This window comes from Lepidochelys olivacea (genome assembly GCF_965140295.1).
Source record: "Lepidochelys olivacea isolate rLepOli2 genome assembly, chromosome: 7".
Lineage (NCBI taxonomy): Eukaryota > Metazoa > Chordata > Testudines > Cheloniidae > Lepidochelys > Lepidochelys olivacea.
The window spans coordinates 51896651-51918006 of NC_140417.1; the positions used below are offsets into that span (position 1 = coordinate 51896651).

The window sequence follows — 21356 nt, forward strand, 5'->3', positions numbered from 1 at the left end:
TTACTGCACTGCTAAGAATCATAAGAACCCCAGTAGTCCTAGCAACACATTTGGAGGAGTGCAGCACCAGTGTTCCCTCTAATTTTTCCCCCACGCATGTGCAGAATGAATGAATGTGTCACACATCACCTCCATATTGGTGCACATAACAAAATTCATGTGGTGGGGGTGGGGCTGAGGGGTTCAGAGTGTAGGGGCTCTGGCTGGGGTTTCAGGCTTTGGGGTGAGGCCAAGGATGAGGGGCTTGGGGTGCAGGACAGGCTGCCCCAGGGCTACAGTGGGGAAAGAGGACTTCCCCGAGCTCTCTCCCCACAGCAGCATGTGGGCTGGGGAGAATAGGCGCCTCTCCCCCAGCCACGGCAGGCCCAGGGCCATGGTCAGCTGGGGGGGGGGGGGGGCTCTTCCCTGGCCGCAGCAGGCCTGGGGCTGGGGAAGAAGCATCTCTCCCTGCCACCGCCCTGAGAGGCGCTTAATAGGCTGCTGTGCGGCTGCGCAGCTTAGAGGGAACTTAGGTGTGGACCCAATAACTTGACCAGGTCTTCACAGTGTGGCTCCTCACATTGGAGGGGGAGGGATAGTTCAGTGGTTTGAGCATTGGCCTGCTACAGGCCAGGGTTGTAAGTTCAATCCTTGAGGGGGCCATTTAGGGATCTGGAGCAAAAATTGGGGATTGGTCCTGCTTTGAGCAAGGGGTTGGACTAGATGACCTCCTGAGGTCCCTTCCAACCCTGATATTCTATGATTCTATGATCTGGGCTAGGTTAACCCAAGTGCCATTCACCTGTGTTAGCTCTGCACCAAAGATAGAGCCTTTAAGTCATGCTCAGAAGTAAACCATTTGGGTTCCATGACGATTAGGAGTATAAGTACCCTACCAAGCTGCTACTTTGGCCAAGGGTTCAGCCATGGGAGTACAATATTCCTGGTGATTGCCAGGAGAAGCTCATCCAAGGCCTGGCAGCATCTGCTGAGAATAGAGGAAAGAGGAACATTGACACTAAGCAGGGCTAGTCAATGCAACAGGGAGCCCTGCAAAGATGCTTACAGGCAGAAAGCAATGGTCCCCTCATCCAGGTCTATCAAACAGCTGACGATGTCTCCTGCCGCCCAGGACTGCACAAAAAGAAGGAAAAGGTTTAGAGGCTTATCCAGGTGTTCGACCAGCTTCCCATTGGATATTCCCAAACCAGAGCAGGACCAGACACCTATCCCAGACTCTTGGACTGGGAAGAGAAGAGAAGAGCTAGCCAAAACATGGGTTTTCTGGTTCATGGGAAATTTTGCATTTTTGCAATTTGGTTTCATTACGAAAAGGAATGAATCCAAATTTTTCTAAGTGTTCCATGAACCAGAAATCCCCCACAGCAATTCATTTCAGTAACACTGACACATTTCCAAAACAAACACTAGTGTCAGTTTAGGGAGCCCGCTGGCCATGAGTCTGGAAGCCCTGGGGGTCCCTGGCCCAGGGTAGTCCACATAGCAGTGCTGTCACAGATCCCGAGAGTGTGTCTCAGGGCTTCCAAGCTCCTGGTTTCTCAGCAGGCACTTTGGGAAGCCCTGTAAGTCTGAGCTCAATCCAAGGTTCTCAGGAGCTTCCAGGCTGACCTAGAGCCAGACAGCATGGAAAACAGGGGTCCCTTGCCTCAGGGCAGTCTGTACAGTGGGACTCTCTGCCTCCCAGAGCTGGTGGGGGAACACCTAGCTCCTAGGCACTGTGTCTCAGCAGCCCCCCAGAAAAGCTTGTGTCAACATCACTTGCAGAAAGCGAAGCTGGCAAGAGCCTTCCAAAGACAAAAACACACCCAAGCACCTGTGGGTGAACACTTTTTGCAAAGTGATCACTCTATATCCAACCTCTGAGTCTTCATCCTCAAACAAGCCTGCACAATTCCTTCAAAAGACAAGCCTGGGAGCTTAAATTCATAACTTTGCTAGGCTCTAAAAATCACGGACTGAATAGACACACTGGATTTATGGCTTATTAAAATAATCTATAACCCACTACCAACCTCCCCCAGCTGCTCCCCATGCCCTTCCTTTCCTCCCTATGAATGGTGGGCTGTTAACGGGCCACTTCACCTTGATTGGTCCCTTGAAATGTGTTAACTACTTCAACAATCTGTTCCACCTTGTATTTAGCTCTGGTCCCTGGCGTACATTTCAGAGACCTGAGAAGCTTGTCTCAGTCCCCAACAAAAATTGGTCAATAAGAGATTACTCACCCACCTTGTCTCCCTAAGACTGAGCCCTGCAGGCAGGCACAGCCAGGAGCATTCATTCTGACATTCCTGACAGAAATCAGAAGTTTTCAGTTTTGCAAAGAGAACAATTTCGGTTGTTTTCCAGCAACCCTTTTTTGGCCAGGTCTAGAGAGAAAAGCACGGGACATCTCCTTCCCACAAAAGCTCACACAGCATCGTCAGCCACCTCTGCACAGTTGTGCACACAACACTCAGAGGCTCTCCTTGTTGGCCATTACTAGGTTTACATGTATGACCGTGGCTGTGTCGGACCCACAAACCCAGCAGAATTAGCCACAGGGCAGCAGCATCGTTTAACAAGGAGCAAACCAAATGGTGCCCTCCTGAGAACAATAGCTGCACCAAGCTGGGGTTCATTCCCATGAGCAGCTGCTCAGTGAACTGAACTAGATGGCCAAGCAGCCAGGTCCGAATACGTAGGTGCTGTAAGGGTGCAGTGTGCTACCAGGAGCATAGATCAGTGATCATCAGGCTGTCTGCATCCCCGAGCTCACCTGGGGCTGGCTCCTTGTTTCGCCAAACCACTCACTAGTGTTTTACAAAGTCCAGGAAAGAGCTTTGTAAGATACAGGGAGCAAAGGGAGCCACCTACTTCCTTCCCTTTTAAAGGGAATATGGCTCTGCTAGCTCTTCTCTTCCCCTGCCCAAAGGAAAGAACAGCTCTTCCCCAGCTGGCATTCACAAAGACAATGAGGGGGTTCAGTGTGGTTTGAGAGCAGCACTGCCTCTCTGGGCTCTGCTGACTGCTGCACACCCTCTTGCAGAGCCAGCTCCTCTCAACACCTCCATGTCACTGCCAATACCAATTAAGGCTTCGACAGAACTCATCACTGCAGCTGGGGAATGCTAGACCATGCAGTCACAGTGCTCCACTAGCGACCTAACCTGTGACCTGGTGGGAAGGCCCAAAAGCAAAGGAGAGCTCCCTCTTGGCAGCCACTGAGCGCAGGCACTTACTTTACCGTAGTTGGTGGTGGTGACGTTCCACTTGCGCACCCTGTTTCCATCATATGCATACGAATCCAGAGTGTCTCCAACCCCCTCCTGCACAGAGAAGAGGCCAAGAATAGAGTCAAGCTGACGGGGCACAAGAAGCCCAGCTCAAGCACCTCACACCCAGACATCAGGAATCATAACATTCAAAAACCGGTAGGAGAACACTTCAACCTCTCTGGCCACTCAGTAAAAGATTTAAGGGTAGCAATTTTGCAACAGAAAAGCTTCAAAAACAGACTCCAAAGAGAAACTGCTGAGCTTGAATTAATATGCAAAGTAGATACCATTAACTTGGGTTTGAATAGAGACTGGGAGTGGCTGGGTCATTACTCATATTGAATCTATTTCCCCATGTTAAATATCCTCACACCTTGTCAACTGTCTAAATGGACCATCTTGATTATCACTACAAAAGTTTTTCTCCTGCTGATAATAGCTTGGCCGTTTTTCTGAACCCAAAGTGCAGGTCGACTCCTCCTGTGTCTGACCAGGAGTTGGGAGGTTTGGGGGGAACCCAGGCCCGCCCTCTACTCCGGGTTCCAGCCCAGAGCCCTGTGGAATGCAGCTATCTAGAGTGCCTCCTGGAACAGCTGTGCGACAGCTACAACTCCCTCGGCTACTTCCCCATGGCCTCCTCCCAACACCTTCTTTATTCTCACCATAGGACCTTCCTTCTGGTGTCTGATAATGCTTGTACTCCTCAGTCCTCCAACAGTCCGCGTTCTCACTCTCAGCTCCTAGTGCCTCTTGCTCCCAGCTCCTCACACGTGCACCACAAACTGAAGTGAGCTCCTTTTTAAACCTGGGTGCCCTGATTAGCCTGCCTTAATTGATTCTAACAGCTTCTTGATTGGCTGCAGGTGTTCTAATCAGCCTGTGTCTTAATTGTCTCCAGAAGGTTCCTGATTGTTCTGGAACCTTCCCTGTTACCTTACCAGTAAAAAGGGACCTACGTAACCTGGGGCTAATATATCTGCCTTCTATTACTCTCCTGTAGCCATCTGGCCCGACCCGGTCACTATATATCTTCTTGCTATATGTTCCATTCTATGCATCTGATGAAGTGGGCTGTAGCCCACAAAAGCTTATGTTCTAATAAATTTGTTAGTCTCTAAGGTGCCACGAGTACTCCTGTTCTCTTCACACCCAGAGAGGCAGCCACTGCAATGGAAGCGAAGCCACAAGGTAGAGAAAATGGGCTTTCTGGCGCTCAGCAGCATGCGCACTCTGCTGTGGGCAGGAGGAGAGCGTTGGACCATAATTCTAGTAGTTCACACACACAGCCCCCAGATCTAGGGTCACCTGTAATCCTCCCAGGGCAGCAACAGACTGCCCTCTGCACTCCCACAGCGCCTGCAAAGATCCTGTTACTCAGCGGCACTTGCACTCCCACTTCCTATGCCTTTTACAGACCACCGCCCCACTGACCTTCAGCCCAAACAAAAGAATAGGAGCAAACCATACACCCAACACTCTAGCCAGTGAGACACCACCAGCTGCTCCCCGTCCCCCCTGCCTTGCCAATCACACATCAACATTCAAGGACACACTGAAAACAGGCAGGCCAGACTCCAAGTGAAACAAACAGCCCCCAAATGCCTGGCAAGAGTTTACCAGGCTCTGCTTATGCCAGCCTGAGAAGCCACGTAGCACCTATTGGCAAGAACCATGTTGAGGCCCAGATGCCATGAATGTTCCCATCAGCCCTGTATATCATGCTAACAGGGTGCCAGAGGAGAGAGCAGAAGGGAGAGCAGAAGCATGGCATCCTCTGGGGCCATGCGGGTACCCATAGCAGTGCCGCTGGTTTGAAGGGACAAATCGTCCCCAAATGTGAAATAGTTGTGGGTGACGACAAAGTCACAAAGTTCAGCCACCAGGTTAGCCGTGACATTATCGGAGATACTGTTCCTGACGGCTTGTCGTATGTAATCTGAGATGCAGCATTTGCTGTCCCCAGTTGTGTATCCAGCATGAGCACATAAAACAGAAGGGATTTGGAGGGCACCTGCACTGTACCCTAGTCTGCAATTGCAGCAGAAATAGCTTTTATGAGGTCTATTATTTCATGATGATCTGACATTTACAGTGTGCACATGTGCTTGGAAGCAACTTTAGCGCACCAAGACAACAGAACACGCCCCCCACCTCGGCATGCAGGCCAGGAACAGGCTGCAGAGCTGTGCAGTTACAGTACCTCCTGATTAAACCTGCAGTTGAGAGTGCACCAGCCAATCTGCATGAGCCCTTGGGAGGAGATGAGCACCTCGTAGATCCATTTCCCTGGAAGAGAGGGGAGAGGAGCAGGGATGACAGAGCCAGACAGCACAAACTAAGAACTCAGTGCAGCAGAACAGCAGGCAGCGACACTGCCATTGCAGGAGAGGATGTGATGTCCAGGGGACCTTAAGGTCAAACCCAATCCCCTCTGCCAACTCCTCCCATTTGGTATCAGACAATCGTTTGCCTCCCTTCCATCCCCACAGACCAAGTGGAAGGATTGGGGTTTTAAAAGCTTGAGGAGGCTGCAGCATATCAAACACCCTTGCCTCTCCAGCTGGGTAACCTGCAACTCCCTTCTGTCATGGCAGGCTCTCCAGCCACACCACCCGCTCACTGCACTTACCTTTATACACACAGGTCGTGGCCCTGATGGAGCCAAAGTTGCTATGGCCAATCACCTGAATGGAGGAACAAACAAGGGAGATTTGTACAGCTGAGGCAGGCCCACAGATTCCCCCAGCCCAGGCCCCACCACTGGCACTTCCCACTGCATGCAGCCCAAGTCACAGGGGACATTTTTCCATCGTAAGTCAGGGAGACAGTTGCTATCAAAGGCAACATATCAATTGCCAGGATCCCAGGGTCTTCAGCAGCAAACAGTCTGGAGCTACCTGAATTGCACACATCCCATAACGCATGGTGTTTGCAAATACATTACGAGCTTAGTAGGAGCTCAGCAGGAGCTCAGCAGCACCACCAGGGCCCAGCAGCAATAGCCAAGTAGATATAGTTTGTTGCTGGTGCTGCTGAGAGTACAAGGAGGAGCAGGGGAGATGTCTGGATCCTAGATAAGCCATGTGAAGCTAGGATGAAGTCACAGGTTCAGTATAGCCAGCCTGGAGACCAGGACTAGGGAGTACTTACTACGGTTCCCACCCGGTTCTTTCCCGACACAGAGGAATGACAACCCATGCTCTAAGGTGCTCCTGATTTCAGGGCAGACAAGGAGGTGGGGGTTCAGGGAGTGACAGGCAATTTACACACACATCAGTTTGACAATGCACTCTAGATCCAGGGGAGGAGAGAGATGGGGCGGTGGCAGGCAAAGCAAGAAGGACCAAGGAGGAGGAACAAAGAGACTGAGACAGAGGTGTAAGCACGGGGCAAGGGACGCAAGGAGACAGTGAGGGGTGGGATTGCTGGGGCAGGTGGAGAATCTGCTAGATCCCAGCAGACTGGGCCACTTTGCTCTTTCAGTGAGTGTGCTGGGGGAGAAAGGGCTACAGTAAGTGGAGGCAGCAGGGCTCAATGGGGGGCAGTGGGTTCAGTGAGTGGCAGGAAGCAGGGCTTGTGGCCAATGGGATAGAGCAAGAGAAAGAGAAGAGAACAAGTCAGTGCAGTGATGGGGACTCCCACAGCACCATGGCAGGAGCAGAGGGAATAGGTGCTGGAAGTGAGCCAGGGAGCGAGAATGGACAACAGGCTAGTGAAGGGAAGGATGAGGGAACTGCCTGGCCCCTGCTGCCCAGAGACCTCTGGTTACCCAAAGGCCCTGCATACTGCCTTTCATTTTTGTTTGATGCTTCACTGACTTAACCTGCAGCACCTGGGTATCACAGAATACAGGCTAAGTGCAATGCAACCTCGAGGTGACTTAAAAAAAACCAACTGAGAACCACCCCAGAATCTCAAACCTCTGAACAACAGACTATGCAATAAAACCAGAGCAGGAGCAGCTTGCCTGAAATACAGTTTGAAGGCACTGCTAGAACTCCTCCTCTTGGAGAATCTGTTTCACTCAGGAGCATTACAGCCTCCCAGAGCGTCATTTAACAACACTCACCAAAATGGCGGCAGGGGGATTTGCTTTGAAGAACATGTTGCAAGAGGACAACGCAGGCCTGAAGACAGACCTTTAAATCCCCATGGGCCATTCTACATACACTGTGCCCCTTGTCACACTCACCCCAAGTAGGTCATCATCAACCAGGAGGAGTCCCTCAAAACCACTGGTGTGGTCCAACACCACAGTAGAGGGACCAAGTCGCCCCTCTAATACCTGATCTGAAATGAGAGTTGCATGAAAGCCAGTCAGAGCAGCAGAGAAAGCCACGTGGCACTTGCAGTAAAAGTGTTTTGTGGACACCATGGTATAGACTAGAGAAGAACACCTGGATTCTGCAGCTGAGGAGGAGCAGAAGAACAGAGTTATTAGTATCAGATTATCAGCACTTCCAGGAGGCAGCGGGGAAGGGGGCTCAGGATGAAACTTAAATGGAAGTTCTCAAAGCAATGCATGATGTTTTAGGCATGCAGCACCCAAGTCACATGCCCAGTCTCAAAACAGTGACTGCCATCAAAGCTGAACTCCAAACCAAACATTAGACCAAACATTCCCATCTAGTGGTAGCAGGACACTCGCACAGTAGATATGGGCTCGTGACTAGATACATGAAGAGGCAAAGCATCACCTCTTATGGGCTGTGCTTTAATGACTGGGGGAGGAAACAAATGCCTCGGACCATGGCAGGTAAAAGCGTGGGGCTGAGGAAATTCAGCAACAGCAGGGGAATGCATCAGAAGAATAAGCCACAGACTATCAACAAGCCTGCTTATTCCATTGGAGAATGGTACACTCCAGCTATTCTGCAGTGTGAAGCCTCAGCAGCAAGGGCTTGCTATATCATTGCTAAGGAGATATATCCAACACACCTGCCCAAACAAGAGTTCACTGCATAATGAGTTTGTCCATTCTTTGGAGCAAGCACCCACTATCCATCTGGAAACGTGGTTGTTACAACTAAGAACTGATCTGTTGCAGGGTTAGCCCACAAGTGCTTAGAATGCAGGAGTTAAAGAGAGGATGAATCAGAACATAGGAAAGCAAGAACCAAGCTCATTTAGGAATCTGTCTCCCATGAGACTGATTTTTCTCCCAATAAGGCAGAGAAGGAAGCTCCAAAAGGACCAGACATCCAATATCTCCTACCTCGACTGTCCTCTGCACCACTGTCCTCTGCCAGCAATTTGTCTAGGTGCTCCTGCAGGTTCTGGAATGTCAGTGGCTTCCTGGGAATAAAGAAGAGAGCCCTTCAGAACTCTGTGTCACCCAGGTTTAATGAGTTCACACCTTGGGTGGCTTGTAAGCCAGATCTGCCTGACTGTCCCCACCATTATCCTTTGCTGCTCTTTGTAGTAAAGCTCACAGTAAGAAGTTCCACTTTTCTGTGTTACATATCATTAACCCAAGGAACTTGAGGCAGACAGGCATGCTAGGATCAAAGGCTGAGATATGTGAATAAGAACAGTGTTTGCAGAGAGATAAGCTAAATTACCAAAGGCCCTCAACTCTTGGTGCTGATCATCAGCTGAGGTCAGAGGCAATCCTATGCGGAGTACTGTGAAACTGGCCAACTGCATTACTATTACCACAGTGCCTAAAGCCCCATTCATGGTCCAGGACCACATTGTGTTAGGTGCTGTACAAACAGAGCAAAAAGGACAGTCCCTGCCCCAGAGAGCTGACAATCTAAATATAAAATGAGAGACGATGTAGACAGACAGATGGGGATGCTCAAGGAAACAATGAGACAGTATTAATGTATTAATATTAATTAGTATTAATGAGACAGCTTTGCGGATGTTTAAGGGGAGCTCAGCCCAAGCACAGTACAATCCACTACCAGAGAGCACAACAGCCTAGAAGGACTGCTTCAATATGGCAAGTTCCATTAGCCAAGAGCTCTCTTTGTCTGCACCTGAGTTGAGGTGATAATGTACTGGGATCAGACTACAGCCTTCTACTTCTCAGCTCAAGTCCAAGGAGGCAGAGAGGAGAAAAACAAACAGAAGCCAGTTTGTTGGATCAATCACCCTTTCCTGGTCTGTCAGCCCTATGCCCTTAAAGCTCCAGTCAGCAGACAAAAGAATTGGAGTTCTGAAAACTGACATGCTAGTGCAAATGGAATATTCCAAGGCATGCTGGCTGGAAAGTGTGTGGCAAAGTAACATGAGACAGTCCTCTCTCCTCCCCCCATAACCTCAGCTTACCAACAGCCAAGAGGGCCCAAAGTTATTTTTAGAGGTGATGACAGATCAGATGAGAGCTTAGAATCTAAGCATAGTGGGAGGAATGTGACCCCCGGCGCCTTTTAAACACAGCCAGCCAGAAAGAGGAACATTTCACCAGAGGGGCTCCACACCATTCCAACTGCAACTGTACCCACCCCGAGCCTACAGGCTTCCCGTGGTAAAGCTGAACACAAGAGTTACACAGCAAGAGGCCCCAGGATTCTGACCCACCGAATGTGAAGCAGAATTGAAAGTATAAAAAGAATTTCAGTGCCACAGCTTGTTGTCTAGTGTCTAGCTTTACTTTTGCCCTGCACAAGCAGTTTCCTTCAGAGGACACCTAATAATAAAGATACCAAGTATCAGAGGGGTAGTTGTGTTAGTCTGTATCCACAAAAACAACAAGGAGTCTGATGGCACCTTAAAAACTAACAGTGACTTCTGGGTACCCATTCCGCTCTGTCAATTTGTTTCCTCACTTCCCCAGGTGAGTATAGTAGTTTTAAAGGGACAGGGAGTGGCTGGCTCACTACAAAAGCAATTTTTCCTCTTTTCCTCTTTTCCAAAACTAGAAACTCTCATACAAAACCAACCTTCCACACAAATTTCCACATGGCTGGACTTTACAAAAACAAGCCATTTACAACGCTTACTTCATCGAATCATAGAATATCAGGGTTGGAAGGGACTTCAGGATGTCATCTAGTCCAACCCTCTGCTCAAAGCAGAACCAATCCCCAATTTTTGCCCCAGATCCCTAAATGGCTGCCTCAAGGATTGAACTCATAACTCTCCCCCACTTCTCAACAGAGGAAAAACGACAGTAAACTACCTAAACTCTTACATGCCACAGGGAGCTACAACGTTGGTACCCTTAACTCACCCAACAATATTGTTAATCTATCCAACCACACACATAGCCCAGCAGAAGAGTCTGTCCTATCTCGGGGACTCTCTTGCTACCCCACGCACATGATACAGTTCTGCAGTGATCTGGAAGCCTACTTTTGCCATCTCCGACTCAAGGAATATTTTCAACACATCACTGAATAGAGCAGTGACCTACAAGAATTCTCCTACCAACACTACAAGAAGAAGAATTCTGCGTGGACTTTGCCTGACAGTCAAAATGACAGACTGGACTTTTACATAGAGTGCTTCCGCACACGTTGAAATTGTGAACAAACAGCATCACTTGCCCCATAACCTCAGCTGTACAGAACGCAACGTCATCCACAGCCTCAGAAACAACTCTGACATGATAATCAAAAGGGCTTACAAAGGAGGTGCTGTTGTCATCATGAATAAGTCGGATTATGAACAGTAGGCTGCCAGACAACTCTCCAACACCACATTCTACAGGCCACTATCCTCCATTCCCACCAAGGAGTACCAAAAGAAACTACACCATCTGCTCAAGAAACTCCCTGCTACAGGAACAAATCTACACAGACACACCCCTAGAGCCCCGACCACGGGTATTCTATCTGCTACCCAAGATCCATAAACCTAGAAATCCTGGACGGCCCATTATCTCAGGCACTGGCACTCTTACAGCAGGATTATCTGGCCATTTGGACTCTCTCTTCAGACCATACACTACCAGCACTCCTAGCTATCTTCTAGACACCACCGACTTCCTGAGGAAACTACAATACATTGGTGACCTTCCTGAAAACAACATCCTGGCCACCATGGATGTAGAAGTTCTACACACCAATATTCCACACAAGGATGGACTACAAGATGTCAGGAACAGTATCCGTGATGAGGTCATGACACACCTGGTGGCTGAACTTTGTGACTTTGTCCTCACCCACAACCATTTCAGATTTGGGGACAACTTATACCTTCAAGTCAGCGGCACTGCTATGGGTACCCGCATGGTCCCACAGTATGCCAACATTTTTATGGCTGACTTAGAACAGTGCTTCCTTGGATCTTGTCCCCAAGCGCCCCTCCTCTACTTATGGTACATTGATGACATCTTCATCATATGGACCCACAGGAAGGAGGCCCTTGGAGAATTCCACCTGGATTTCAACAATTTCCACCCCACTATCAACCTCAGCCTGGACCAGTCCACACAAGCGATCCAATTCCTGGACACTACCGTGCAAGTAAGTGATGGTCACATAAATACCACCTTATACCGAAAACCTACTGACCGCTATACTTACCTACATGCCTCCAGCTTCCTTCCAGGACATATCACACGGTCCATTGTCTACAGCCAAGCCCTAAGATACAACCGCATTTGCTCCAATCCCTCAGACAGAGACAAACACCTACAAGATCTCTATCAAGCATTCTTAAAACTATAATACCCACCTGTTAAAGTGAAGAAACAGATTGACTGAGTGAGATGGGTACCCAGAAGTCACCTACTACAGGACAGGCCCAACAAGGAAAATAACAGAACACCAGTGGCCATCACGTACAGTCCCCAGCTAAAACCTCTCCAGAGCATTATCAATGATCAACTTCCTAGCCTGGAAAACGATCCCCCACTCTAACAGGCCTTGGGAGGCAGGCCCATCCTCACTTACAGACAGCCCCCCAACCTGAAGCAAATATTCACCAGCAACTACACATCACACCACATAAACGCTAACCCAAGAACCAATCCCTGTAACAAACCCTGTTGCCTTCTCTGTCTCCATATCTACTCTAGCGACACCGTCACAGGACCCAACAACACCAACCACGCCATCAGAGGCTCATTCACCTGCATATCTACAAATGTGATATATGCCATCATGTGCCAGCAATGCCCCTCTACCATGTACATTGGCCAAACCGGACAGTTATAGAACTGATCAATGAAATTGTTTTTAATTGTTCACTTTACTAATATAACTTCATAAGTAAAGTTTTATGAATGAATCGACATTCATTCATAAAACCAAGTACCCCAATAACTGGCTTACTGAGTTTCACTTTCAATCCTATTGCTGCTTAAATCGCTGAAACTTACACTGTTTCAACAGTTCAGAAGTGTGAGCAACAAGGGTGATGTCGTGGTGGGAGTCTGCTATAGACCAATGGACCAGGGGGATGAGGTGGATGAGGCTTTCTTCCGGCAACTCACATAAGTTACTAGATCGCAGGCCCTGGTTCTCATGGGAGACCTCAATCACCCTGATATCTGCTGGGAGAGCAATACAGCGGTGCACAGGCAATCCAGGAAGTTTTTGGAAAATGTAGGGGACAATTTCCTGGTGCAACTGCTGGAGGAACCAACTAGGGGCAGAGCTCTTCTTGACCTGCTGCTCACAAACTGGGAAGAATTAGTAGGGGAAGCTGAAGTGGATGGGAACCTGGGAGGCAGTGACCATGAGAGGGTCAAGTTCAGGATCCTGACAAAGGGAAGAAAGGAGAGCAGCAGAATATGGACCCTGGACTTCAGAAAAGCAGACTTTGACTCCCTCAGGGAACTGATGGGCAGGATCCCCTGGGAGAATAACATGAGGGGGAAAGGAGTCCAGGAGACCTGGCTGTATTTTAAAGAATCCTTATTGAGGTTACAGGGACAAACCATCCCGATGTGTAGAAACAATAGTAAATATGGCAGGCAACCAGCTTGGCTTAACAGTGAAATCCTTGCTGATCTTAAACACAAAAAAGAAGCTTACAAGAAGTGGAAGATTGGACAAATGACCAGGGAAGAGTATAAAAATATTGCTCGGGGATGCAGGAGTGAAATCAGGAAGGCCAAATCACACCTAGAGTTGCAGCTAACAAGAAATGTTAAGAGTAACGAGAAGGGTTTCTTTAGGTATGTTAGCAACAAGAAGGAAGTCAAAGAAAGTGTGGGCCCCTTACTGAATGAGGGAGGCAACCTACCGACAGAGGATGTGGAAAAAGCTAATGTACTCAATGCTTTTTTTGCCTCTGTCTTCACGAACAAGGTCAGCTCCCAGACTACTGCACTGGGCAGCACAGCATGGGGAGGAAGTGACCAGCTCCCTGTGGAGAAAGAAGTAGTTCGGGACTATTTAGAAAAGCTGGATGAGCACAAGTCCAAGGGGCCGGATGCGCTGCATTCAAGAGTGCTAAAAGAGTTGGCAGATGTGATTGCAGAGCCATTGGCCATGATCTTTGAAAACTCATGGCAATCCGGGGAAGTCCCGGACGACTGGAAAAAGGCTAATGTAGTGCCCATCTTTAAAAAAGGGAAGAAGGAGGATCCTGGGAACTACAGGCCAGTCAACCTCACCTCAGTCCCTGGCAAAATCATGGAGCAGGTCCTGAAGGAATCAATTCTGAAGCACTTAGAGGAGAAGAAAGCGATCAGAAACAGTCAGCATGGAATCACCGAGGGCAAGTCATGCCTGACTAATCTAATTGCCTTCTATGATGAGATAACTGGCTCTGTGGATGAGGGGAAAGTGGTGGACGTGTTGTTCCTTGACTTTAGCAAAGCTTTTGACACAGTCTCCCACAGTATTCTTGTCAGCAAGTTAAAGAAGTATGGGCTGGATGAATGGCCTATAGGGTGGATAGAAAGTTGGCTAGATTGTCGGGCTCAACAGGTAGTGATCAATGGCTCCATGTCTAGTTGGCAGCCGGTATCAAGTGGAGTGCCCCAAGGGTCGGACCTCGGGCCGGTTTTGTTCAATATCTTCATAAATGATCTGGAGAATGGCGTGGATTGCACCCTCAGCAAGTTTGCAGATGACACTAAACTGGGAGGAATGGTAGATACGCTGGAGGGTAGGGATAGGATACAGAAGGACCTAGACAAATTAGAGGATTGGGCCAAAAGAAATCTGATGGTTCAACAAGGACAAGTGCAGAGTTCTGCACTTAGGACGGAAGAATCCTATGCATTGCTACAGACTAGGGACCGAATGGCTAGGAAGCAATTCTGCAGAAAAGGACCTAGGGGTTACAGCGGACGAGAAGCTGGATATGAGTCAACAGTGTGCCGTTGTTGCCAAGAAGGCCAATGGCATTTTGGGATGTATACGTAGGGGTATTGCCAGCAGATCGATGGACGTGATCGTTCCCCTCTATTCGACATTGGTGAGGCCTCATCTGGAGTACTGTGTCCAGTTCTGGGCCCCACACTACAAGAAGGATGTGGAAAAATTGGAAAACATCCAGCGGAGGGCAACAAAAATCATTAAGGGACTGGAACACATGACTTATGAGGAGAGACTGAGGGAACTGGGATTGTTTAGTCTGCGGAAGAGAAGAATGAGGGGGGATTGGATAGCTGCTTTCAACTACCTGAAACTTCCAAAGAGGATGGATCTAGACTGTTCTCAGTGGTAGCTGATGATGGAACAAGGAGTAATGGTCTCAAGTTGCAGTGGGGGAGGTTTAGGTTGGATATTAGGAAAAACTTTTTCACTAGGAGGGTGGTGAAACACTGGAATGCATTACCTAGGGAGGTGGTGGAATCTCCTTCCTTAGATATTTTTAAGGTCAGGCTTGAGAAAGCCCTGGCTGGGATGATTTAGTTGGGGATTGGTCCTGCTTTGAGCAAGGGGTTGGACTAGATGACCTCCTGAGGTCCCTTCCAACCCTGATATTCTATGATTATAACTTCTGCTCACTGTTTGCCATTCCTTACACTTGTCCACATTGTAATTCAAACTCCATTTTAACTTGTCCCAAACTCTATTTTTAAATGCTCACTCCATTTTGTAAAAGCTTGCTGCAACCTTCATTTTTGCAAAACCCTGCTGTAATCTTATTAGTTTAGATGTGTGAATGAGGTATGTATGGATGATGGAATCAACCTCCATCTCCAGCCTTTCCTGATGAAATAAAGTGTAAACACCAACGGCTGAAGATGCAGACAACAGCCCTGACAAAGCAAGAAGAGTCCACCCTAAAAAGAAAAGAACAAAAATACAACTGAAGAAACATCAAAGCCAGGTCCTAGGCTGAAAGTCATGTCCGCTTTTGATGGGTGATCAATCACACCGAACCCAAAGGCAGTGTGACACAGTAAGAGCTATAGACTCTGGATTCAAACTGAAGCCTGCAAAAAAGGATGGAGCAGATATAAGATTTTGGAGGGTAACATTCTGCTGCCAACATGGAAGGGCATCGGTGCATGCCCAACAGAGACCCAGCTCTTCCTTGTGCCCGGCATTCCTGGCCAGTTAGCCGCCACAAGCTACGAACCCAAGCTACATTCAGGACTGGTAACTATACAGCAGGTGCAGAACATTTGGGGGGGGGTGTGGGTGTGTGTGATATTAGTTATTGGTCATAAATCAAATTGTGTTATAATAAACGTGACATTTTGTCTTGGCCCCTGTGTAGTTTTGTCTGTGTAACACAGTCTCTACATAAAAGGATAAATGGACACGAATCAGACATCAGGAATGGTAACATACAAAAGCCAGTAGGAGAACACTTCAACCTCCCTGGACACTCAGCAACAGATTTAAAAATAGCCATTCTTCAACAAAAAAACTCCAAAAACAGACTTCAAAGAGAAACTGCAGAGCTACAATTCATTTGCAAACTTTACACCGTCAATTTGGGCTTGAATAGGGACTTGGAGTGACTGGCTCACTGCAAAAGCAATTTTCCCTCTCTTGGTATTGACACCTCCTCATCAATTATTGGGAGTGGACCACATCCACCCTGACTAAATTGGCCATCAACGTTGGTTCTCCACTTGTAAGATAACTCCATTCTCTTCATGTGCCAATATATATTTACGCCTATATCTGTAATTTTCACTCCATTCACTTGAAGAAGTGGGTTTTTTACCCACGAAAGCTTATGCCCAAATAAGTCTGTTAGTCTTTAAGGTGCCACCAGACTCTTCATTGTTTTAGTAATAAAGAGGTCAGCATACAGTGCTCAAGACTGAGACAACAGAAGGGATATTACTGTCATAGGAAGTGTCACTGTATTACATATGACAATAGCAGCATTGTGTCTAGTTTACAGGGCAATGACTGCCCAATTTTCACAAATGCTTACACAACATTTCTGCAGCACTTGTCACTGCATAAGCAAACTGAGCAACAGCGTGTATGACTGATCAGGTAGATGCATAGCTGGCCCTAAGTACATGCAATCACTACATTTACTGTACATCTCCAAGCAAGTGAGGACTACAATTACATGTGCACAATTCTATAAGTCAGGCAAATTGTGATAAGCCATGAAAGAGGAGACTTCTGCAATACAATGCACTTCCAACTGGCTTGTTTTTCCCTAATGCCAGGATCACAGAGAGGCTTTGTTACCGACTGACTCTGGAAATGGTGTCCCGGTCAGACCTGTCATGGCATGTTAGGAGGAAGGTAGGTGCAGCTTCACTCGCCATGTAAGAGTTAGAATGCAACCAGTACCTGTAAGCAGTTGCAGGCTGGATCCCATCAGCACTGGGGAAGATGCGGTGCAGATAGTCATTCAGCAGCTTGCTGTTCACTATCCCTGTAGTGAACAGCAAAAAGAAAGATAAGCAATGGGAAGTCAGGAAGATCACCCCAGAAATATCAACTTCACTTCCTTTGCTATGGGCAAGGTCTCCAACTCGTGGTGAAACAGTGGGGTGTAGGTCTCCAAGTCACTCTACCGTGCAGCAGAAAAGGCAGCTTCAGAAAGACATTAGCCTGCTGACCATCTTTAGTAGGGGCATCAGAAGTTCTCTTCGCAAGTCATGGACTTCACAGCAAGGGCCCATGTCGATCTGAGCAGCCTCACCACCATGAGAAGAGGACATAGTGCCCCATCTATTCTCTTGCAGCTACATTCTGTGGTAAACTGGAATTTCTATACACTCAGAATAGGAGGTTTTACCAAATTCAGTAGGAAAGTGAGTAATCTAATCAGTTGTAACTCCTGATGTCATGTTCATATTTTATTTAATGCTGCCCCTATGTTTTCAGCTTTTACTCCTTTCTGTACTGCAACAGAAGTACAGTGTACAAATTGCTGGGAGGAGAGGGTGCTGGCAACTGCAGCTCCCCCAGTCTAATCAAATCCTTGCCAGATCTCCCTGGAACGCTGAGTTTCAGCTCTTCCTTTAGAGACAAGCTGTCCTCACACCTTCCATTTCCTTCCCAAATCCCCCTAGGGGAATAGGAGTGGAAAGATCTGAAGCCATCCCTAATGAAAGCCCACTCGGCTGAAGCCACAGACTAACCAGCATTGCCAAGAACCAGCAGTGAAACTGACTTAAGGACAGTTTCTTTCTAGAGGAAGATGGAAATGAAGTCTGCCTGGCTCACTTACAATCCCATGGCCCTCCTTGGGCCCACTCAGGCCTTGTCTACATGGAACTTTTTGTGCATGGTAGCAGAGTCCACACAGCAAGTTAGCACATGGCAAACTAATTTGTGCTGTACATTCACAGCCCAGCTTGTTGCACATTAACTTGCCATATAGACAAGCCCTTATACTCTACTTCACCCAAGGAAAATCATCTGCATGACTCTGGCACAGCTTCTTACTTCAAGGCTTCTGAAACACTGGACTTATAAATGGGAAGACTAGTTCCTGGTGGACATTTAAGCTGCCCAGAAAAAGGTTCAGATGCAAACTGTAATCCCCTGCAGCTTCGAAGTACTGCACAAGCAGCTCCCCAAGTCAGAAGGGGTGAAGACAAGGGGTCTGAGGCATCACGCTTTTGCCTGAGGTAGAGGAGCTGCATGCAGAGGAAAACCACTGTAGCAAGGGAGTCTTGGACAGAGACAAGAGGGAGAAGCCCTTAGAGCAGTGAGAAAGGCCCCTCCCACAAGAGACAGAACCCCTCTGGGCTCTTAGGAAGAGTTTAAGTCTTGTCTGCCCTGGAGTCTTGCCCAACTGCAATCCCCAGTGCAGCTGCACTGGGGCAACAAGCAAGTTCACTGCCCTTGGCACCAGGACAGCTTGTCCCTGCCCAAAAGTGGAGTAAGATGCCCCAGTGCAAATTGCAGTTACTCGTGTCACACTGGGGGGTTGGCAGTGGTATGGCAGCACTAAAGGGTGGAAGTGTGGAAAATCCTCAGTGTCAACTAGAAACTGCTAACTGGCTCTTGCAAAGAACTCAGCCGAGGAAACAGGTGTGCCAGCCTACCCCTACATCTACACACTATGCAAGGGCACGTACCTGTGAGCTTGGGCTTCTCAGACTCAGTGCTCAGCCTGTAGTTCCTCCGGGAAAAGGCAGTCCCAGCACCTCTCGACGTCATTCTTCACAGCTGTATGAACCACCACGGAGGCTGAAGCTGAAACAGGAAGGCACACCAGTCTGTCATTAGGAGCAAGGAGACTTGGTGAGAAAGGTCCCTCCCTTAGCTCTTGCCCATCATTATGAATCAGAGGCAAGCACAGAATGTCACTTAGATTTCCCTGGCTTTAGAAGTGCCCAACACGGCACTGAACATGTACATGATGATGTCAGACAATTAACAGGTCCCTACCCCAAGAGCTTGCCATACAACCAGGGAAGTTAACTGGAATAGGCTGCCAGCCCCACTCACAGTCTCAACTGAGGCCTGGGAGAGTGGGAGACAAGGCAATCATAACACATTGTAATTCAGCCATTCCCAGCACCTGACCCAGGTCATGTGACTCAGCGCCTACTTGCACCAGACAGTGCCCTCCACCCCCATGGGCTTTACAGCCGCCGAAGAGCTTAGGCTGTCCCACACCTAGAGCCACTACATAGAAACCGGGCAGCAGCAGTACATCAGTGCCCAGCATAGACACGCCTCATTCAAGAAGGGGCTCAGGGACAGCCATGTGGTACAAATACCAACCTAGCAGTCCTCACACTCATCCTGACAATACCTCACATGCCCACGGATATAGGAATAGACTGACACCTCATTCTTCTATTTGACAGTTTGTACAAGAGGGAACTGCCTTGGTCAGCGATGGGGGAAGGTAGAGAGAGGCCTGAACCAGACAAAAGCAGAACCACATTGCTTACAAAGCAGAGCCATAGAGCATCCAAGGGGTTTTTACAGGGACAGCAACTAATTTGGCTGGAAGTGAATGAGCTACTGGTGAAGCAGTTTGCAAGGTGAAAACCTAGCATTAGCCTAAATATTTCTGATTGTTCCCAATATTACTAGAACTCACAGTACTACCTCAGAGCCACCCCCAGGTACCCAAGTTCTCAGCCGGAGCAGATCATTGGCAGAAAGCAGAGTTCTCTAGACATCACCCATGTTGTTTAAAGGCTGCTGCCAAGGACAGCAGATGTGTCATTTGCCAGCTGTGTTCTGGCTCACAAGTGCTGTGCATCTACTGTTTGTGAGCAAGCACTCTACTGAAAATCACTACAATCCTCCCACAAGTCCTTTGGAGAACAACTGTCTGATCAACTTCAGTGTGTTCCCTGCTCTGAAGAAAAAGAGCAGACAGGAAGCAGGCAGTGCAAAGCGAGTGCCTGAGCCTAGTGGAAACAGCACCAAGCAAGGTGCAGGGTGGAGACTGTACTTATTTTAACCTGCCAAAACACTTTAAAACAGCTAAAAAAACCCAGCAGAACAGGCACTACTGTATAGCACTTTGGATTTTCTAAAGAATTTTGACAGATTCCCCAACAAGTGTATTAAGGAAAAATGATATCAAGTGTGAAAGGTAAAGCACTGCCACTGCAATTAATTTAACAACCGCTTAAGGCAAAAGGAAACAAAGCACAGAAATAAAGGGCCAATTCTCAGTATGGAAAGACTAGAAGCTGAAGATTTATGGATTAGTGCTTGAGCTGGTGAGGTCCAAGATATTTGATAACTATCTGGGAGAGGATATGGAGTAATTTGTAGCCATCTACCAAAGGCACATGTTGATTTTGGTTAATATACACTAAGAAAACCAGTGAGGAGTGACACAAAGGCCACCAAACAGAATTAGCAGCACAAGAGAAGATGAAGTTCAGTGAAGGCATGTAAAAGGTTATGATGCACATAGGAAACAAACAAGTTCTGTAAAATCTGTAAATTCTGAAAGAAATCGGTGACTAGTGGAGACATCTGTTCAGTACACAACAGCATTCACAATACAGTAAATGTTTAGGCTCTTTTAAGAAATAAAGTATAACGATGCCCAAAGGAGTGTGTTCTTACCACAGTCTCTCTCACTACTATACCCCCCTCTTCTAGTGACCTCCACCGTGTGAGGAATGATCAGCTTGTCTTACCTCTATTTTGTCCCTCACTTCATCAACTAGGTAATCGGAGCAGGCAATTCTGAGATCAGCCCACTCTACTGTCCCTATTGCCACTTCTAATAGCCATAAACAAAAGCTTGTGTTTAAAAGGGACTAAGACATGGTACACATAATATCCGCTCTACCGCAAACCCTAAAAAGCAAGTTATGGAACAGCTCTTATCTGGACCCAACTACCCATGTAGCACCACTTTCAGAGAAAGCAACAGGCTCCACACCACACCGAACCTCCTACTGACGCCAAATAAGGAACCATGCTACACAGCACACTCACCTCCCTCACAGGTTACAGCAAAGCCTGGACTACACGGTCAGCAACAGCAGCAAACATTAAGGGTTGCCGTACTGTGCATTCTGTATTTATGGGGAATGGGAAGGCTGCAATTAAGGTTTTGCTCAATACTATTAGGGGTTCGTATGGGCCACAGGAGGACAGCATTTCTTTTTTCCAGTTCCCTCTTAAAACATGTTTATCTTTTCATACAGTAAGAAAATAGACTTAAAACCAGGTGCTACAGTGAAAAGCCACTCTAATCTACGTTCCAGTGGCTTTATCACACACAGGCTCTCAAGCTCCAAAACTGCCAGAGGCTTTAGGGAAACTGAAGACACTTCTCTTGACAACGGCCTGTAGCTTCAGTCCTCTTGGAAACAAAGGCCCC

General features: G+C 47.9%; 1 protein-coding gene across 4 annotated transcripts in view; it reads right to left on the reverse strand.

Moving 5' to 3' along the window:
* RNF123 (ring finger protein 123) overlaps window positions 1–21356 on the reverse strand; it is a 153037-nt gene that overhangs the window by 129652 nt on the left and 2029 nt on the right. For all 4 annotated transcript variants that reach the window (XM_084633756.1, XM_084633755.1, XM_084633754.1 and 1 more), the window contains exons 2-9: window positions 18625–18742; window positions 16883–16967; window positions 8473–8552; window positions 7450–7547; window positions 5887–5941; window positions 5458–5543; window positions 3222–3308; window positions 1046–1113 (exon numbers count right to left, since the gene is read on the reverse strand). In XM_084633756.1, coding sequence (XP_084489882.1) covers window positions 1046–1113; window positions 3222–3308; window positions 5458–5543; window positions 5887–5941; window positions 7450–7547; window positions 8473–8552; window positions 16883–16967; window positions 18625–18706 — 641 coding nt within the window. In that variant the 5' untranslated portion in view covers window positions 18707–18742. The remainder of the gene's footprint in view (window positions 1–1045; window positions 1114–3221; window positions 3309–5457; window positions 5544–5886; window positions 5942–7449; window positions 7548–8472; window positions 8553–16882; window positions 16968–18624; window positions 18743–21356) is intronic.